General features: G+C 38.7%; 1 protein-coding gene across 2 annotated transcripts in view; it reads left to right on the top strand.

Moving 5' to 3' along the window:
* Positions 1-1,549: 1,549 nt before the first annotated feature.
* The window catches only part of LOC122669532 (eEF1A lysine and N-terminal methyltransferase), a 42,607-nt gene continuing 23,265 nt past the window's right edge, over positions 1,550-20,891 (top strand). For both annotated transcript variants that reach the window (XM_043866309.1, XM_043866308.1), the window contains exons 1-9: positions 1,550-2,061; positions 7,083-7,184; positions 7,274-7,340; positions 7,599-7,780; positions 13,131-13,391; positions 14,195-14,278; positions 14,366-14,413; positions 14,502-14,566; positions 16,969-17,017. In XM_043866309.1, the coding sequence (XP_043722244.1) occupies positions 1,660-2,061; positions 7,083-7,184; positions 7,274-7,340; positions 7,599-7,780; positions 13,131-13,391; positions 14,195-14,278; positions 14,366-14,413; positions 14,502-14,566; positions 16,969-17,017 (1,260 nt within the window). In that variant the 5' untranslated portion in view covers positions 1,550-1,659. The remainder of the gene's footprint in view (positions 2,062-7,082; positions 7,185-7,273; positions 7,341-7,598; positions 7,781-13,130; positions 13,392-14,194; positions 14,279-14,365; positions 14,414-14,501; positions 14,567-16,968; positions 17,018-20,891) is intronic.

Here is a 20,891-nt window from a genome sequence, read left to right as displayed (position 1 = left end):
CAAGGGTAATATTGGAGGGATTGCAAAAAGTAAGAGAATTAAGAGTCACTTCTACCACCATTTGGACAAATTATCAAAGTCTGGTCGATTTGTTGTATAAAAAGATGGATTGTTGGTCTTGGGAGATCTTTACTGTTTTGGTAGATATCAACTTTAGTATGAATGCTTTTAACAATATGATGTTTGTTAAATAGTATCGTATATATATTTCGGTTGCTCATCGGTTATCCATTAATAGGCTAGATTGGAGAAGCTTAGGTTGCATGTGGATACTGGATGTAGTTTCTCTTTGTTTAGTTAATGTTTGGTTATTATTTTATTCTCATAAAATATTACATGCTAGCATCTTATTGACGGTTGGAATCACCTCCCTACCTCTCAACCATTAATTTTGCCAACTGATGCAATCCCAACCTCTCCAGCATCACTGCATCCTCTCTCTCTCTCTCTCTCCCCCTATCCCAACTCCTCACTCTTCCCGCAACGTCCCCTCTTAAGGCCTTCCTATTTGTCCAGCCCCAACTCTGCATACCCCGGCTTAGCTTCCATCCTAACCCTATTGCATTTCCCACGCAACCCAATAGATGATCATAGACTTCATGCCCTCCGACTGAAGAACTATCTTCTCTAAAGAAATATAGGTTCAATAACTCAACATTGTGATTGAATCGATGATTCTATCCTTGTTACCATGAACTTGTCCCATGGCCAAGAGGTGCGCTATCTTATCAATAACCTCCACAATTCTCATGGCCATAGACATATCCACCCATGACTGATTCTTGAATATTGTAAGACTGAAGATGCACTACTATATATTATAATATTGTATTATATAACATAAAAGGAAGGTTTTTTTTAATATATATATGAATAATATAATAATAATATGGAGAAAATAATGCTACCTGGTCGTGTGGCCCATGTGGCTCCTATGCCTAGACACATAAGTGCGTGAAAGTACCGTGCTACCCCATGAAAAGGCGAAAATCTTGCCCAAGGTGATGCTTGCACGTGCGCTCCCATTACCCAGCATGCGTGTGCAGGGTCTAGAGGCCCAGATAACAATCTCTTGCGCTTATAATATACTCTTCACTTAAGCATACCAAATATATTTTTCATTATATAATCTATTAAGTTTAGTAGTAACCAAACGATTATTGTTTATAGCCAAAGAGAGCCTTAGTATCCTCTACCGATCTCACAAATTTATTTCCAAGAGAAGGAATACAAGAAATTATCTGATTCGATCGTGGCAAAAATTGCACATACGTTGGACAATTTTGATGCCAAATTGGTGGTGTTTCAAGAGTCCAAAACTCTGTCAGAAATTGATATCATCTAACAACTAACATAATACAAAATTTTATTATATCAAGTATGGTGCACTGTCTAGTGAACCTTTAAAGTGCATCGAACGGTGTACCTCATGTGTGCATTAGATTTTTATCATCTCAAGTATAATGGCCACCGTTCGATACACTTTAAAGGTGCATTGGGAATATCTGCCAAATACCGCTTGGCCAGGTCTGGTTCAATGTCTCAATGAGTCGGCTAGGTTTACCGTTGAGCCGATAATGCGAACCGGGTCGTACCCCAGGACCCTTAAAACCCTGAACTCGAAGCGTAGCAGTAGCAGAAGAGTTAGACCAGACAGAGATGGCGAAGAAGGACAAAGCAGAAGAGTTACTGAAGACATTGGAAGACTTCACCAGCAAAGAAAACTGGGACAAGTTCTTCAGCATCAGAGGCAGTGACGATTCCTTCGAATGGTACGCCGAGTGGCCGAGTCTACGTGACCAGCTCATCTCGCATCTCTCCTGCTTACACCCTCCCTCAGGCGACGCCGGAGCTCCAGCACCGGAAGTTGCAGCAGCTTCGGTGCAAATCCTGGTGCCCGGTTGTGGCAATTCTAGACTTTCAGAGCATATCTATGACGTTGGATTTCGCAGTATCACCAACATCGATTTTTCAAAAGTCGTTATCTCCGACATGTTGCGCCGCAACGTCCGGTCTCGGCCTGGTATGCGGTGGCGCGTCATGGACATGACCAGTATGCAGGTCTGTTTTACTGTCTCTGCATTTTCGTGATTCAAATTTGTTGGTTATGTTTATTGAGTTCTGGTTGAAAGAGAGGTGGAGACAGTTCTGTTTGCTCATTTGCTTTATAAGGATTTGCTAAGCCTTTATACTACACCTGTTTGAGTTTTGTGGAACAGATAGAGAGAAATCAGGTTATTTTCAGTGGGTGTTTAGACGAGTGACAGTAAGTGATTGTATCTAGCGACAGCCATTTTATTGTTAGAAGTAAGAATTGACTTGTATTGGAAGTGAATTGAGATACCTAGGCTTTGGACGTAGACGTTTTGTCTATTCCAGCTTCCATGAACCAATTCGTATGTCAGCCTGGGGTTTCACTTAGTTGTCAAGAGATTGAGTGCTTTGGCCAGGAGAGAAACTACATATATGTAATGCGATTTTAACTGAGACGAGGACGTTAAGATGGATGAGCAGCAAAAATGGAAATGACATAATAAGAAATGAATAGATTTGCAATAACTTAACAGTATTACTGTATCACCAATTTTGCTTTCAAGTTTGGGTGTTTGATAAATTGATAACATGAGATCCCACTCTACAACCCAAGATATCAGCAAACTCCTCCAACTTAACCACTTCCCCTGTACCAAATTTGGTGCTGTTACTAAAATTAATGTCCAAGCCACTAACAACTTCAGAATGAAGATTAGTGCACCCAAAATAGCTATGAGGCCTTAGATAGGATAGTTCTATCATCCACTTATTGCTAACGGTGACGGAGATAGATGGAGCACCCTTACTTGACCCCCTGGCCACCATAATGAAACAGAGGGCAATATCATCACACCTGATAGCAAAGATTCTAACTCAATGTGGATGCTTTCATATACTGGTACATGGGATATAAAAAACAAGGTACACCATGTACTCCAAGTGTTGACAGTACCATTCATTCACTTTAGAAGTCTATGAAAGCATGGCCCTTCATTGTCCCCCCTAACAAACTCCTCCTACACGTTGATCAATTTTCAATCACTTCAAACATATTTTCTGCATTGCTATCTGAACATTCTTGCCAAAAAATGAGAGGGTGTTGGAGCCAGCTGTAAACCTCATCTACTGGAAATCCTTATGGGTTCAAGACTCCTTGTTTCAGTATGCTTCATCAAGTCGCCCTATATATTACATGTCTCATTCCTTGGGCATGCTTCAGTGCTAGAGAGATGGTGTTGGCTTTCATTGGCAGGAGTAAATGATGCTAATAAGTATAATCTTGTTATTTGGAGTTCAATTTCTGATCCCAAAAAGCATTTGGGTCTTTAATGAGGCTCTTTTATGCAAATTCTACAGTGTTACCGTACTGGGGGTGGGTTGCTTTGGAGGAGGAGGTGATGCAGATACTTAGCTTGACTGGTTTGACTCGTTGGGATTCCTATACTACAAGGAACTAATTCCAAACCGGGATGTTGGTTCAGTAGGATATTTTGGGAGAATGTTATGTAATCCTTTATTTTGGGTTGGGTATTAGATTAATAGGAGATTAGATTGAGTCCAATTTGCTTTTTAATTCTATTTACTTTCCATAGTAGGAGTCTTTTTCTTTAATATATGTATGCAACTTAACGTAATGGACAGAAGAATGGAATGACATTTGAGTTTTTTGCTTTGAGTGTGCATGCATGGGCATCTTGTTGGCTGTCGTCCCCTCCTCTTCCTCTTTTCTCTCTTCTTCTCCCTCGAACCAGTTCTCTTCCACTTAGTTACACTTTCTCTTACCAGAGGCAATTTGCTTCTTCCTCCTTCCCTTCTTATTTTCCCATTCTTCTTATTTCCTTTTCTCTTGGAATTCCCTAGCCCTTGTACCCAGCATCCCGTTCCAGCGTTACCCTCAGTCCATCAGACCTGGCCTTCATTCTCCTTCACCCACTAGAGGTACCTATGTGGTGCGCATTTGGAAATGCATTTCAAATGTTGTACAGAAGTTCAATGAGTTCATACCTTTTGAGGCTGAAAGGTAGATTGTACTGGGTGTTGGATCGAAGAAGGGGTACAAGCTCCATGTAAATGGAATCAGCAAGAGGAATGGAGGATATTTTCCTCATATATGGAGCTTGCTTTGGAGCCTTCGTCTTGCCTAGGCACCCTCTCTTTTGTTGGTGAGATAATTCTTTCTTGTGGGAAGCACTTTTAATCTGTCACCAATTGATATGATCCTAACTCCTAATGTGCCCAACGTCCCATTAAGGTTTCCTTTTATTTTGGTGTGCTTATAAGGACAAGTTATCGACAATTGACCATTTCAAGTGTGTCATCATTCTCATAGGAGTAGGCAGTTTCGGGTGTTGTGACGCTTTCTGTGTTGTTCCCAATACGAACGAGTAGTTTCTAGCCCAGTCCTGTTCCTTCCGGGATACAATGGCGTTGCATGATCACACTTCTGGTTCTGGGCCAACGTACGCTGTGCTTTGGTAATCAGAAATCCCCATGTTTCTATTTCGGAAATAACTTTTTGTATTTTTGTTATTGGGCCAATTTTCTTGACAAAAAAGGTGTTTGGTAACGTATGGTAAATTCAATTTTTGGAGCTTCTATAAATTTACTAAAATGCCATTGAATCCCCAAAAAATTGGTGGAGGTGGTGGTAGTGGCGGTGGTGGTGGAGGTGGAGGTGGTTGTGGTGATTGAAGTTTATTCGGAGGTGGTGTTTTATTCTGAACATGAAATTACTGCTTTGCCCGTCAAATTAACCATGTGCTCATTGAAGAGTAACCCCCCCTCTCCTATATCTCATTTCTATTTCTGGAATTGAGAAGTTCCAAATTAAAGCTTCTATTTCTCTATTTCTCAGCAACTTTTTGTAACTGGTTCTTTCTCAGGAACAAAAAAATGAATTGTCGGTAACAAACGGATTTTATTCTTGTTTTGTTCCTAAGGACAAAAAGAACAGAGAAATAGAGAAACATAAGTGTTATCATTCAGGGCCAATACAGCTGATACATGTATTTGCTACTCTATGGCTCCATTTCATGATGTCTCTTTGACTCATAAGTTCATTAGTTTACCACAATATGATTCATGTAAGGATTTTATGCTTCTATTTAGGATGATTCCCTACCCTTTCCTTTCCCTTACTCCTGTTGCTTTGGTCATTTAATTAATATGGTTTCACATTAAGAAGTCCTGTTGAAATCCCACATTTTCTCTCTTCTTTTTTTTGGGTCGGGGTGGGGGGGGGGGTTGGAGATCCCCATTATTCTTTTTCTTTTGATATTTTAATTGGAATTTGGATACATTGATTGCCTTTTAATGTACTCCACATCTGATGCAGTGCAAGACCAGCTACATTAGAGAAGGAGCTGGCCCAACTAGCCCACAAATAGCTGTTTTAACAGCCTTTATACAGCTCCACGATGGGTCCTTAACCTTAAGTTCTTTTATTTCAGCCTGGTTTGGGCCCATATGTGTTATATCAGACCCATTTATTTAAGTCATCACTTAAGCCTATAAGGAGCCTGCTGCTAGCCTTGCTATGCCTTATTATGTTTTATTTGTTTAGGATTCTGTGGGCCCAAGTGAATGGGTAGTTTATTTGTTGGAGGACGGGTATTTAGAAGTTTCTATTTATGTAATAAGCTACTTAGGCATTAAGACTTAAGCTCTCATTTATTTTCTTTCCATGTTAAGAGTTTTTATTTCATGTAATGCCGTATGGCTTTTACAAATAAAAGAGAAGAGGAAGAAGGGCTCCCATGATTTTGGTTGAAATTCTTTTTGCTCTGTGAGAGTGGTGAATCAGTCACAACCAAAGTGGTGAAGCCTTGGAGGGAGAGTGGTGATGCCCAACCGCAGGCTATAGGCGGTGACACCTATTGGTCATATATTTTTTCTTTTCCCTCTATTGTCTTTTGTGTTTTTTCTGGTCATTGACTGTTCCAGCAATATTCCAGCAGCTAGAGTTATTACTGTGGGCATCTTCTAGGTGATTTCTATTGTTCTCTTTGTTCTTACTTAGGGCTGATTTGGTATGATTCCGATTTCAATTTTGAATTGATTTCATCATTTCATGAGATAGTCAACCAAGAAATTGAAATTGTTTTGGTTGCATTAATTTGAAATATTTCAAGAATAAGAAATCCATTTGGTAGTTCAATTTCTGAGAATAGATTCTCTATATTTCTTTGCGAGAGGGTGGTGGTTGTGATGGTCGAGGCGGGGGCCGGGCTGGGAAGGGAGGAGGTGGTGGTGGTGGCGGTGGCAAAATAGAGTTATTTTGCTTTCATTTCTTTTTAAACATGTCAAATGACACATTTACCCCTGAAATTTACACATGCTCATTAAAGGTAGCACATAATAGACTTGAAATTAATTTCAGTTTCAATATTGAAACAGGTCCTGAGCTATTTCACTATTTCAGATGAATTGATTTCAATTTCTCATAATTAAGGTGAAACAATCATATACCAAAACCATAATTTCAATTTGTGACCCCATGAAATTGAAATAGAAATCATACCAAAACAGCCGTTAGTTCCTAACACTGTTATTGAGTTCTTTCATATTCTGTTATTATTTTTCCAGATCTGTTTGTGTCTGTTACCTACTGTTAGACAGAAACATAGCTTAACCTTTAGTCTATGGATTCTATGAATCTGACCATCAATCTGGGCTGATGTTCAACTCTGCCACCCTCCTCCATCCCTACTCTATTCCGTTTGACCTAAACCTTGTGTTTATCGGATGACTGGTTAGTGAGTTATGTTAGTGTTTATTTGACTTACTAATTTGCTGTTTTTGTGATTTTCTATTTTCTGTCCATGTCAGTTCCAATATATTAATTTTATCTTCATCGAGTTCATTGTTTGCGAGTTCTGTTCACTCTAGGTTTCTGCTTTGTTTTAGGTTCACTACGATTCTGTTTTCTGTAGGTTTGTCAGTGTTGACTTGTTTCAGCCTACCATACCTCATCATCATCTTTATGTCAATTGGTTATGGTTTTGTCTGTGTCTCTATTTTTCTAAGTTTTAACCTCTTTACTTTACCAGTTCATGGATGAGAGCTTTGATGCTGTTGTTGATAAGGGTGGACTGGATGCATTGATGGAGCCGGAGCTTGGCCCTAAGTTGGGCAGTCAATATTTGTCGGAGGTGCCGTGGACTTGAATCTTGAACTTGATTCCTTGCATATACAGCCAACTATTTATTGGATTTACATCGGTGGGTTGCATTTTTCCCAGGTGAAGAGAGTTCTGAAGTCAGGTGGGAAGTTTATTTGTCTCACCTTGGCGGAATCTCATGTTTTAGGTATGTCCTATCTCACCATTATTTGGGCACTGAAATCCAACAAACCTCTTTACATGTGATGCTTATCCTTTTTATTCTGCTTTCTGTTGAACTAATAATAATCTCCAATCTTCTTTTATTTCATGATTTTTTTTAGATGGAGTGGAGGATTATTCAATTTTTTTTAGTTGTCAAAGTGGCCATTTGAAAGTTATAAGTCTCGCTTTATCTTTGTACCTAAGAACATATATCCTTTGGCTTTTTATGTCCTTTTTACAGGTTTGCTTTTCCCAAAGTTCAGGTTTGGGTGGAAAACTGCACTTCATGCCATACCGCAGAAGCCGTCTAACAAGCCCAGCCTTCTGACCTTTATGGTGGTTATTGAGAAGGAGAGTTCGTCTGTGGTGCACCAGATTGCATTTTCATTTGATCAATGTTCTCTCAATTATAATGAGAACCAGGTAGGGAAAGCTGGTCCTCATGCTCTTTGGTAATCAGCTGGAGTCCTATTCAGCAAATTAAGTGGCTATGTGTGGGCACTTGGCCATCTTTATCCAATTTTACCATAGTCCAACCTGGAAAAATACCAGATTGGGCTGCATTATTGGGGCTTTGGCTTTGGACTATGATGTAAAATTAGCCCAAAAATAAATATCTATGGTAATCTCCCTAAGTCCTAATTTTAACAAACACTTCCTCTGGATATTTAAAATTTCTCATTGAAGAATTAAGGATGAAAGAAGAGTCTTGTTGAGAAAGCATAGGTTGAGATACTGAGATCTGGGGGAAAAACTCAATAAAGATGGCGTAATATGGATTTCATGAATCTTGATTCAATTCCTCTCTGAACTCTTTGGGGGGGGGGTGATTGAAGAGATCTCAATTCATCGAATGATCAAGAGGCTAGTGAAAAAGTAATCTAAATCGATTAAGTTGCATATAGAGCATAATTGAAGGTATCCCCCCTAAAAAAATAAAATAAAAAATAAATCGTGATGAATCTTGAGCAATTCAAGAATCTGATCAAAGAATGAAGCAATACTTTAGTTGCAAACAGGAAGAAAGTGCTGATCATGTAAATTTATAAAGAACTAGAAGAAAAATCAATGAAACAGTGACAGCATAATGCAGAACACGTGCAGTCTTTAGTAGTTATTTGTCACGTGCTGTTATAATTCTGACTGAAGATCTGCAATTTTGATTGGGAAGATACTGAACAATGACTCAGAACTACTTTAACAGCAGCAACTAGGATTTAAAGAAAGCAAATGACGGCTTATTATACTAAAACTAGCCAGCACAGATTAATTCCTTCAGGAAACTAATATACCTTTATCCAAAACTCAAGTTCATAGTTAAACACCAGCCACATTTATGTGTTGGTCCTTTAGTCCAATGGATTTTCATTGTAATGAGCCACTTTAATGGGCCTATAATTAAGGGTGTCAAAACCAAACCGAAACGTGAAACCGTTTGATATATGGTTCGGTTTGGTTTCAAATTTGAGACCGTTTAGTTAAATGGTTTAAACCAAACCACTTAAACCAATGATAAACCGTTTAAAACCGATTAATATATACATAGTAAGTTAAGTCATTCATGGTTAAGATAAACAATTATGTTAAGAAAAAAAAAATCCCACTAAAAAATTGAGACATTCAAACCTTTTGAATAAAAAACTAAAAGAGAAAGAAGACATATGAATAAAGAATTAAAAAATCCGTTTGAAACCATTTAGAACCATTTAAAGCCATTTAAAACAGAAACCGTTTACACCGAAACTGGACCGTTTAATACCCTAACCTACAAGATGGGTAGAGGCTAAGCATACAGGATTACTTAGTTAAGTGATTTTATTTCTTTATTGGGAGAGGGATAGGCACACCGCCCGTGTGTGTTAAACTAGCGGGTGGCACCAATGATGGTGCGGGATGGGGTGTCATACAAAGGGGCAGGGGGTTATTTCAAAGGGGGAAGGGAGAGAGAGACACAGTAGGCGCTAGCTTACGGTACACCGGCGGTGTGCTCAACCATTTTCCTTCTTTATTTTAATTTTATGGGCTCATGTTCTCTGTGCCGCAGCGCAGGCTGCACCCAGACACATGGGCCTGCCACTCAGGGGGGCAGGGTGGTCATTGCGCCCACCCCCATGTGTCTGGGCGCAGCCTGCGCCCCCGGCATAGAGAACATTCTCCCTAATTTTATTAAGTGTTTTAGCTAGACTGGATTAGGATTCCATAAGTGTAGTCTTGTTTTCAGTTAGTTTTCTTTATTATACCACTTTCCTAGTCAGTTTAGGTTACCTTATTAATTAAGGATTGGGTTAGGGCTGTTAGGCCTTTCCTTTTTAGGGTTCAAATCTATTTTTGAGTCTTCTAATTAAGTTTGTGAAGGAGTCCAACATTGTACACAAATTTTGATTAATGAAACGCTTTTGCTGCTTTCTTCTCCATTGAAGATCTCCTGTGTTTGATCCAATTGAGCACCTTGCGTGTGAAGCCCGGGTGGATTGTTCATTGTTCTGTTGTTAGATTTATTCTTCTACTTATTATTCTGCCATTAACAAGTAAGTTGAGTTCTGGAATTTTTTGCAACTTCTATTCTACTCAGAATTCATATGCAAGGCTTTTTTTGCATGAATTATGAATAGAAGAGTCCAGTCGTTAGAATTTGCCCATATTTTGACCTAATGTTCTTCAACTCAAAAGAACTCGATTAAATTTTGTCAAGATTTTGACTTGCTGATCAGGACTTATACTGAATTTCCCATTCTGTCCTTATTTCTTAGGCTGAGTTTTGTTCTCTGAATAGTGCATCGGTTTACTGGTTTTACTAATCTGTTCTTGCTGAGATTGTATTCAGAATCAGTTTTCATATTCCTATTATCTGAGGTTCAATATGACCTGTGAAATTACTGTTATACCCTTGTCCTAATGCTAGTAGGACCGACTAATATTCTCAGATTCAACCCTTGAATTGATTTCAGAACTTCAACCATTGATCTTTACCTTGGTTACTAAACTCGATTGGAGTTTGGTGATCATCTAACCATCTGATTTGCTTCTATTAATTATTCTCTTAATCTGGATTTTTATTCTCTGAGAAGAGGTCCTATTTTAGTACTATTTGAATCATTCAAATTCAGTATTACATTAGCATGTCCAAGTGGTCATGAAATACCAGTAACTAACTATATGTCCAAGTGATTTCTTGCTTCTTATTTTTAAATCTTCTATGCTCCTTTGTTTGCCTTCTCTTTCTTCATAGTATTCGATGTCCTACTTGATAGAGTGCTATTGACTTGAAATTTCATGTGAAGAGATTTAGAACCTTGCTTATTGGGAGGACTACATATCTCTTCTGGTTTGGTCGTTTCCCATGACAAAGAGAACAAACTTCTTTGAAGCAGGCTTCGATTCCTTAGAATTAAATTACCTTGGCTTTTGGTGGGAAATTTTCCCTTTTAACCCTTGGAGTGACTTAGTGGGTTTAGGAATTAGATATCAATGCCCTTGCATAAGTGTTTTTTTTTTGGGTAGGTTCAGGATTGATCCCCGATAATGGATCAGATCGCACCAATAGATAGAATTAGTGCCTAAAATAAATAGGTCAACGTTTAGTTCGATAGTGACTCCTGTTACTGACCTAGATAGGGTGATCATAAGATACACAAAGATGGATTCGGATAGATGACTGAATAAAGATCCGCAAGAGATTGATTTGACTAAAGCGCTTGACGGAAAGGAAGGTTTTCTCGTTGTGTCGCTTTAATAACAGAATAACTTAGGGTCATAGTTCAAAAGAGTATCAGACTTCAAGCCCTAAAATTGTTTTGTTTATTAGAGTTCCTCTCAAACCGCGATCTACCCCTTCTTGCCCTATCTCGGTAATGGTCCCGGTGCTCGCTTCGTCTTTCCCTCGGTGCTGACTATGCAGTTGGACTTGTCTCTTTATCTTGGCGCCTTCCCCGAAATGCCTGGGTTGGATCCCAATGTGGCAATGCACAAGTTAGCAATATCTCCTGACATTTTACCAGTCAAAAAGCCACAGCGCAAGTTCCACCCTGAGTTGGCGGAGCGTAAAAAAGAAGAAGTACAGAAGTTGAAGGATGCCGGCTTCATTCGAGAAGAAAAGTATCCAGACTGGTTGGCCAACATTGTCCCCATAAAGAAAAAGAATGGGCAGATCCGAGTCTGTATTGACTTTCGAGATCTCAACCAGGCTTGTCCCAAAGATGATTTTTCATTACCGATCACTGAGATGATGATCGATAACACCACGGGGTTTGAGCGTATGTCCTTCATGGATGGATTCTAAGCGGCCCTTACAGGCCCCCTCATGTACCTGAGCGACCACCAAGCAGAGTTGAAAGACACCTGTAAGGACATGCTGTAAGCTCAAAACATCAGCTTGGATTCAGAGATAGCAAACCTGAAGTCCCTTGGTTGACCTGAATTGCGTATGCTTAAAACTGAGCCCTAGGCTTGGGTTCCATAGCTAAAACAAGTGCCTAGGCTACCATAAAGCCAAAAAATTGGGAATCCCACTCAACCTGAGCATAAGCTTGAACCGAACAAAGCTAAGTCTTGAGTTCAGGTTTGGTTGGGCTCTTAGTTAGTAAATACGCGTACCCGCATTTTTAAACGTATAATACTTCCGTCCCCGTATTTTCCCGTATTTTTATAAAAAAAATGCATTTTTTAATCGATCGAGTATTATACTCGTATAATACGTGTATTATACATATTATACGTTGTTTTTAAAATATAAAAAAATACCCAAAAGATTAGAATTTAGGGAAACGATTTCACTTTCCCTTTCGTCCCTTTCGTCCCTTTCGATTTGCGTTGAACATCCAACCGTAGCAGGCAACAGTAGCCGCCCTCCGTCTGCAATCATCCTCCCCATCTCCGTTCAACAAAGCGGCACTTAAGTCTTGTACTCTCCTCTTGTTTCTCTGGTCTTTGAACTTTGATGGTGGTAGTGAAGCAAATGAATCTGGTGTGATATTGGCGAGAACGGCTCAATTTCTATTCTATTTTATTCTTGTTTTTCTGTCTCTTGTAGCTAATGTGTACAGTGGAGATCCATATCTGGAACTCTCCCTCTTGTCTTGTGTTGGTTAATTAGTGGGAAGTGGGAACTCATCCCCCTTCACAAGAACACATCTGGTTATCTCCTTGTAGATAATAAGAAATGTAATGTTGGAAGAATGATTTAATGATAAGGTAATCAACTTGCTCATCTCATTTTCAGACAATCTACATTCATTTCTTGTAGATTATTGATATTTTGGTATGTTCAATGATAATCTTAGAGACATTATATAGCATATTATATTATTGTGTTTATTTTAGTTCATAAAATCATGATATTATTTTGTTTATTAGGTGATGAATGCATGTTATATAATAAATATATGTCCGTTTTTTTAAAAGTATTATTGCCCTCTATGCCGTATTATACCCGTATTAAACGCGTACCGTATTATTACCGTATGCGTTTTATGAAGCCGGATTTTTGAAAAGTATTATTACCGTCTAGTCCGTTTAATTGCCGTACGTATCCGTTCCCGTTCAATTGCCGTTCCCGAACTTACTAACTAAGGTTGGGCTTGAGTTGGCCCTTATGAGCCTTGGGTTGAGGTTCAATTACCTACCCATCCTTGCCAGGTGCCCACACTGTGTGGGTTCGAATGTGTAGATTTACCAATAGTGTACTTAGTCATGGAACGTGTTTATCATACATCACTAATAATATATTGAGAGCTTCACTGACAGGTGCAGACACTTTTTATGTGTGTTGGTGCAGGGCCGTGATCTTCTGGAAGCTCTTGAAAATGAGAACAAAGTGCGCAGTGAATGCTCCACAGATGCTGATATTTTATATTCTCTTGAAGACCTGCAGCTAGGAGTTAAAGGTGATCTGAAGGAGCTTATACCTGGTCGAAGATTGCAGCGTACTTTGGGTGAAGTTGGGGTTTCCCGTTTCAGCTACAAAGTTGTCTTTCTGGATGCTCAGCAACTGCCTGAACCATTCTTATATCATTGTGGGGTTTTCCTTGTGCCTAAGGTTTGTATTTTTTTTTTCTTTTTTCTTTTGCTTTAATGGGAATCTTGTGCTTCCCCATCCCCCAGGCATGCATAATGTAGTTTATGTCTTTATGATAGTGACTACCACTTGTGAGGAAATATCTTAATGGGAGGTATTTGGCTCTTTTTTCTTGACGATTTTATCGGATTGCATATATTAAGCAGTCTGTTTTAAGAATTCTCTTAAATAGTGTTCGAATATCAAGAACTAATAATCAGACCAGAGGAAGAGAGGAAGAAGAATAAGAAAGAAGAAAAGAATGGAGAGGAGTCACGCAAATCCCAAGAGAGGAGAGGACCTGCGGGTAGAACAGAATGTTCTCCCGCAGGCCTGTCACTTTAGTATTTATAATAAAAAGCAAATAAACTTTAGGACAGTAATGCCCCTACATCAAACCGACATAATAAAGGTCTAAAACAAACCAAAGTAAATAGACCTAACTTCCCCTAGACTTATATTTCAACAAATTGGTTAAGGCAAGCATTGCTAGCACAAAAATAGACTAACAGTTCACTTTATCATTCTTTATTTTTTATTTATGTTTATTTAGTACTTGGAGAACATGTACTGTCCTTGAAGGTGAATGGTTGTGTTTGATAATTTTATTGATGATGCTCTGTCAACAAACCATTTTGACATGTTGGTAGTCTGCTTCTATTCTCTGTTTAGAATCATTAATCTTGTGCTTTTTTTTTTTTTCTGTAGTTTTTAGTGATTATTTATTTTTCTTGTGGAGCATTTGCTTGTAGTTTTCCACTTGATATATAGTTATTAGATTGCAGACACGAGCTCGTGATTGGCTCTTCTCTTCGGAAGAAGGACAGTGGATGGTTGTTGAGAGCTCAAAAGCTGCACGTCTAATCATGGTACCTCTTCTACAGCTTAACCATCTCAAAGACATCATTGTTATGATAATTTGGTTTTTTTCCTTTAATTAATTTGTTTTGCCTAAGGTTTTGTTAGATTCCAGTCACAGTCATGCCAGCATGGATGATATTCAGGTAACCTTTTCTTCAGTATAATACATAGGCCAAGCGTATGTGTCACATCATTGCAATGCTTATTAAATTCATCTGATTTCTTTTTCAGAAGGATCTGTCACCATTGGTTAAAAGCTTGGCTCCTGCAAAAAATGACAATGGAGCTCAAATCCCGTATGCATTCCTTCTGCCTTCAGTCTTAGCATTCCCTTTAATGCGTTGTATTCTATGACATTTTTGAGGCATTCTAATTCTTACTGCATGAAAATTTCAGAATGTATGTCCTTGGTGTTAGGATGCCTTCATAGATGTGTCTCTGCACTTCTTCACTGTTGAGCCATTCCTTGAGTCGAAGCTTTAAATGTTGGTCTCCTTGTATGTTCGCACCATATGGCAATGAAAATAACTCATTGAGACTATTGAAACTTAATCGGAAATTTTATAAAACTGAAACATTTGAGACTGGGAATATTCAGAAGGTTGCATTAATATTGTTTTTCTGACAAACAACAATTTTATCTCCCGGAAAAAGAATGAAGGATGCATAAGGAAGGAGCCTAGCTCCACCCAAAAACAAGTCAGAGAACAACAAAGAAAAAAGAAGAAAGATTACATCTCCTAAAGGAATCGAATCCCCAAAGATCAAAACCATGTTTGTCACGCGTTTAGGCAACCCTAGGCATTGGAGGAGGAAAAAAAATCAAGGCAACACCAACAAGGCGCCTAGCCTAGGCACTGCCTTGAAAACCATGGCCAGAACACAATCCAATAACTCCTTCCATTAATTTTTTATATTTGGAAAGAAAGCAAGCAGGTCAGGAAGCACAATGAAAGCTCATTTTATCATAAACACCATTTTTCTTTTGATGGATAAGCAACCACTTTGAACTATTTAATGCATGTGGGGCCTGTGTAACTTAGTGTTGATGTTAGGCATGGAGAGAAGTGTCACACTTACCTAGCCAAATTCAAAATGCTGGTATATCTGGAGAATCTATTCTCAGGCATTGTGAGATATATCCTTGAACAATCGGGTTTTTGTGATATAGAGTCTGTTGTGTAAATTTAATACAGAAAGAATTTAGCTTGATGTGCTGATACTTTGGGAATTGTGTAGATTGTAGATAATAGTTGAGAATAAGAAATATCTTTGTATTAATAAAAAAAAATTTGTAGGAAACCCGCCATCCCTTAATCCTCCAACACAACCCCTTCGATCCCAAGATGTGGCGACAACGGGCCACTGCCCTAATCAGCTGCACTAGCTGACACCTTCAGCAGAAGTTGTCCGCCAAATCCAAAAATGAGCTATGCAAGATACTTTAGCACCATCAGCGAAAGAAATTGTACAAAAATAGTTTAGGGATTACTCACTTGGTAAGGAAAGCCTGGGTTGTTGCTCTCAAGGAAACTTTTCTCATGGAGAACATGATCTGTCAACTTTCTCGCCGATGAGTTAGCAAAAGGGAATGGTATTAGGCATTCATTCTATATAGGTTCATGACCTGTTTTCTAGCCCTGTTGAGCTTTGGCCTATCATTTTGTTGTTTTACCTAAACCATTATTTTCCATGCTCTGCCATAAAATCCTTTGTTACCTATCAAGCAAAAAAAAAAAAAAGTTCTAGCCAGTTCCTACACATGCCTAATAGTTCAAGCTCCGTGAGAGTCGTTTGAGGTGGTATGGTCATGTTCAACGGAGGCTTAGGGACACCTAGTAAGGAGTGATATGATCCCGATTGAAGGAGCTAAAAGAGCTAGGGGCAGGCCTAAAATGACCATAGGAGAAGTTGTGAGGAAGGATATGCATAGTCTAGGTCTGGTATCAAGTATGCCCTCTGATAGAGCCTATTGGAGAGCAAAGATCCATGTAGCAGACCCCATTTAGCTGAGATTATCCTGACTTACTGGGCTGTGCCTCTTTCCTCTTACATCTTTCATTCTTTTTCTTTTATTTTCCATATTTCATTTTTCATTTCTCATCTCTTTTTCCATCCCTATTTTGGTGTTGACCTCTATTTTCTCTACTTTGTTTTGTTTGGATCCATGTAGCCGATCCCATTAAGTATAAGGTTGAGTTGTTGTTGTTGTTGTATCTTCTTTAGGCTGTTCAAATTCAGAGACCCAAAAAATAACCCTGTTCCTTGAATGCTAGTTCTCAATGGGTTTTAAATATCCTATGATCTGTGTTTTGATATATACCCAATTTGGATGTATGTTGTGAGCTTATCTATTGAAGCCAATTTTTAGCCTTTCATGTCGACATTCTCTTCATAAATTAGTTCTTTATTCATTGCGAGAAACTGAATGCATGGATTAGGTGAAGTTATTACTCAAACATACATGATTGCACCTGTTTCAAACCCTGATGGGATGAATGCAAATTGTAACTTTATCTGGTCCTAGAAAATTTGGTTGTTATGCATTCTTTGAAAAAAGAAAAATTCCATTGTGGAAATCAGTTCTCACGCTGCTATACTTCCAAGCACCTCTATCTGTTCATGCTGAACATTTATAATTTCTCAATGTCTTTTTGCATTAGTCACTTTACACTTATAAATTTGTTTCTCTTTGCAGTTTTATGATGGCCAATGATGGTGTCAAGGAACGAAACATTGTTCAGCAGGTTAGACAACCCCTTAGACAGATTGATGCAGTAGAATTATTGGGATTCTGGTCCAATAGGTGTTGGTAGGGTTATTTTGTAAGTTGCATTTTTCATTTTATTTGTTATGGGTTTGTGGAGTGAAGTCAGCACTTTACATTAGCGCATACGTTGTTCAAGCACAGGCTGACCACTGATTCAATCTTCGAAGCAAAAGCCAGATCTTGCTACTAGAAAACTGCGATTACGAGGTTCATTCGAATATGAAATTCAATCCTGGAAATACAGCATCTCCCTTTTTTTAAACTACCCAACGATTCGATACATTTTGAAATCGAGAAATCTCTGTGGGAGCGGTGCTATCAGACACGCTTGGCACACATGTTTTGGCCTTGTGTGTCCATAACTGAAAATAGGTCACCTAATGGCCGCCACCTGACTAGACATACCAATTGTCACCAGATTCATATGGGCTCCTGGGGAGTGGGGAGTGGGCAGTGATCTTAAGATTGATCTGTCTTGAAGTGGTGTCCTTGAGTAGTTTCCTTGTTTGAGGTAGTTTTCTTATTGGAGTCGATTTTTGTTAATGAGTCTATATATGTAAGCCATCGATTGAGATTGAAAACAGTTGAACATTGAATGGAATTTTATGGTTACATATGATGCGAAGTGCCGCTGTGTGCGACTGGTCCCATCCTCTGGTCTTCCCTTCTCAGGTTAAATTTTCCCCTATTTATCTTTTCAGTTTCTCTCTTCTTTCTTCCTATTTTCCTGCTTTTGTTTAATTTTCATCCTTCTTTTTCTTTAGTTGGCTGCGTCCTCTGGCTGTGTGGGTTCTTTTCTGTTTATGGATAGTCCCTGCAGTCTAAATATATTTGATCAATTCCTACCAAATCTCTTCCTTCCATTCTTAAATTTTATACATATATTCCTTACCTGAGGGACACCTAAATTGGAAGGTTTGGCATCACTATCCCATGTGAGTAGTGAGTTCCGAGTTCCGACCTTTTGAAGAAACCTGCAATTGTGATTTCTGCCTGATCTGATTTCAGAGATTAAATACTCTTTATTTAGTTGATGATTTGGGCTCCGTTTTGTTGCATTCCACTGGAGTGATTTTGGTGATCATGTATTCTTCGGGAACAGTTTGGGAGTGGAATTGCAGTTGGCAATTCCGGATTGATTTTATGCTCCCACAGAATGAACTGGTCCAAATACTGTTGTGAGAGCAAGAATTCAAGAACAAAAAAAAATTGCTCTACACTCTGGAACACATTTACAAAAACACACAAATCGACCCCGAGCCTGATCGCGAGCCCTCGTCCTCCCCTCACAGAGAAACACAGGTATGATAATGGTGTTATAGAATCAGAGCTTAACAGCAAAGTTCGTGTAGAAGAAGAAGAAGAGAAGAAGAGAAGAAGAAAGAGAAGGAGAAGAGAGAGACGTGAGAGAAAGAGAGGAGCGAAAGTAGGGAGAGAGCTGGCTCACGGGAAACTTGTTAGATTCTCTGATGTAGGACGAAACATGAAGAAAAAGAGGCTAAAACACTGTTCACGTGAACAGTGTCACAGCCCCTTATTTTTGGCTTGGTGAGAATATTCCTTGAAGAATTGTGGGGCAGATTAGTCTTTTAAGTATTAGTGATTCAAGTCCTTGAGTGAAGGGCAATTTTGTCATTCTTTAAAAGCTAATAAGTTGAACTGATGGGGACTACAGGCTGGAGATTTCGGCTGCAACAATTAAGTCATCCAAGTGGGTCCCTCAAGAAGATTTGAAGACTTAAGAAGATTTAGAAGATTTTATGATGTTTCTATTTTTATTTCAGTCCTAGTTAATTAGAGTAGTTTCTATTTTCAAGTTACAACTCATTAGGTTAAGTTTCTATTTTTTCTTTTGCTTGAGGTGCAAGTCCTGCCCTCTATTTATTGTATGCTGTTAGGCCACTCCCCACGATTTACATAGATTGAATGAGAATTTTCTTGCTGCGAAGTATGATTGTTTCTCAAGTATGTGTTACTTGAAGGGCTCAAGGAGCCTGGTTGGGAGAGCCAAATCCATCTATCCTCCAACCTTCTATTTTCTATCTTCTCCATGTTTTGTCTCTCCATCGATCTCTGAGTGCTGCTGTGATATTGTTACTGTTCCATCCATTGGGAAGATCAATCGAGTGTGACTGCTGCTACTGTTCTTCAGTAAAGCGGATCGAATCACTTTGCTGCTGCCCTTGCAATTCCAGATTTGGTGCTGTGACTTGTGGAGATCATATCTCAACAAGTAACCATCAGTTTTGGTTGATTTTTGGAGCACACAACCTCACCACCACTTCCTCCATTCGACCCCAGTTTTAGAGGGTTCTGCCGGCTGGTTAGGCCTGTAGGCCATAATCTTGTAATTTGGGAAATCTCTCATATCTCACAATTCAACCAGTACAATTGGCTGAGACTTTCAGTAGAGGGTTATCTCCATTTCTTTTTCACTCGATCTGCATCAAATCCAGCACTATTTGGAGGTTTTTCCATAACCTTCTATTTTAATGTTTCACTGATATCTCCACATCAGACCATTAGAACTGAACTAAATTGGGAGTCAAGCATCCCTTTAACATCATCTACACTCGATCCAAGTTGGGTTGCATTCCCATGGCTGGTTTGGTTCTTATTTACTAAGTTACTAATTTTGATTTTGTTTCTAATTTGATGTTCTGCTGCAACCTATCATCGATCTTACTGTATAGCGGTTCTTACTTGAACCCCTTCTACATTATTCTCCTTCTGTGGGCTAATGATATATTTATAATAATCCGAATCCATAATTACAAGTTGAGGACAACTTTGACTTATGTTATTATACACAAGCCCTTACTAAGAAATGACAATAGACAATTACAAAGAAACAAAAGCTATAACTGATAAACAAAAACCATAACTAATAAACAAGGATCATAACTAACACCTAGCAACTTTAACACTCCCCCTCAAGCTGGAGAATATGTATGCTAGGCTAGTGCTTGGAACAACAGAAACAGACACAACCAGTAGAACTCAACTTGAAGAGACACAATCATAGAAGCCAGTGGTCAGCAACAACCAAACCGCAGGAAAAACATCTTCCAGTCTTAGGCTCTTAGCACCATTATAAGCACACCAATCACCAGCAACTGTAGAGAAAAATCTTTGTGTCGAATAAGAACAAAATAAGTGGCAGAGAATGCCAACCGCAACCCAAAATACCATAGCAGCAAGAACACCACCATCAGAGTTATGGGATTTTTTAAAATCGAAGCTTATCTCGTTTCGGTTTCTTGGGAAACCGAGATTTGGAACCATGTGAGAAGCATGGTTCAAAATTTCGCGATATATTGCTGAAATTTCAGTAATTTCGACACTACCGAGACGAAATGACCTTCCGAAATAATTTCAACAAAGCTTTCCAACTAGTCCAAGATTGCTTAAATCTGATTTATATTGAAGAAGTTATGTACTGGTAAAACTTAATTTGGTGTGTGCGAATGCTGTCAAAATCGCTCTGAATGAAAATATTTTTTTGGACATCGAAGCAAATGAATATTTTACCGCACTTTTGGTTTTTAGCAATGTTTTACCATATTAAGATTTATGGAATTTTTAGATTTGAGAAAAACCCCAACATTAGAAAGTTGAAAATTGCATCTATCGCCGAAAATCCAGTTTTTGTTTTTCTTTTTGGAATTTGATTTTTAACTATTTCTATTGGATTCGAGTAGGGGGTATTTGCTTATTTATAAATAATATCTTAAGTATACAAATACAAAAACATTTACTTAAATGGTATTAGACATAAAAATAAGTGTTTGTCCTGTGTCGGTCCTGGTTCCTGGCATAAGTGTCTGTCCTGGTTTCCCACTAAGTGAAAC

Source organism: Telopea speciosissima, chromosome 7 (genome assembly GCF_018873765.1).
Source record: "Telopea speciosissima isolate NSW1024214 ecotype Mountain lineage chromosome 7, Tspe_v1, whole genome shotgun sequence".
Classification (NCBI taxonomy): Eukaryota; Viridiplantae; Streptophyta; class Magnoliopsida; order Proteales; family Proteaceae; genus Telopea; species Telopea speciosissima.
Note: the sequence above shows the minus strand (reverse complement) of the source record. Positions and strands in the feature narration are given on the sequence as shown.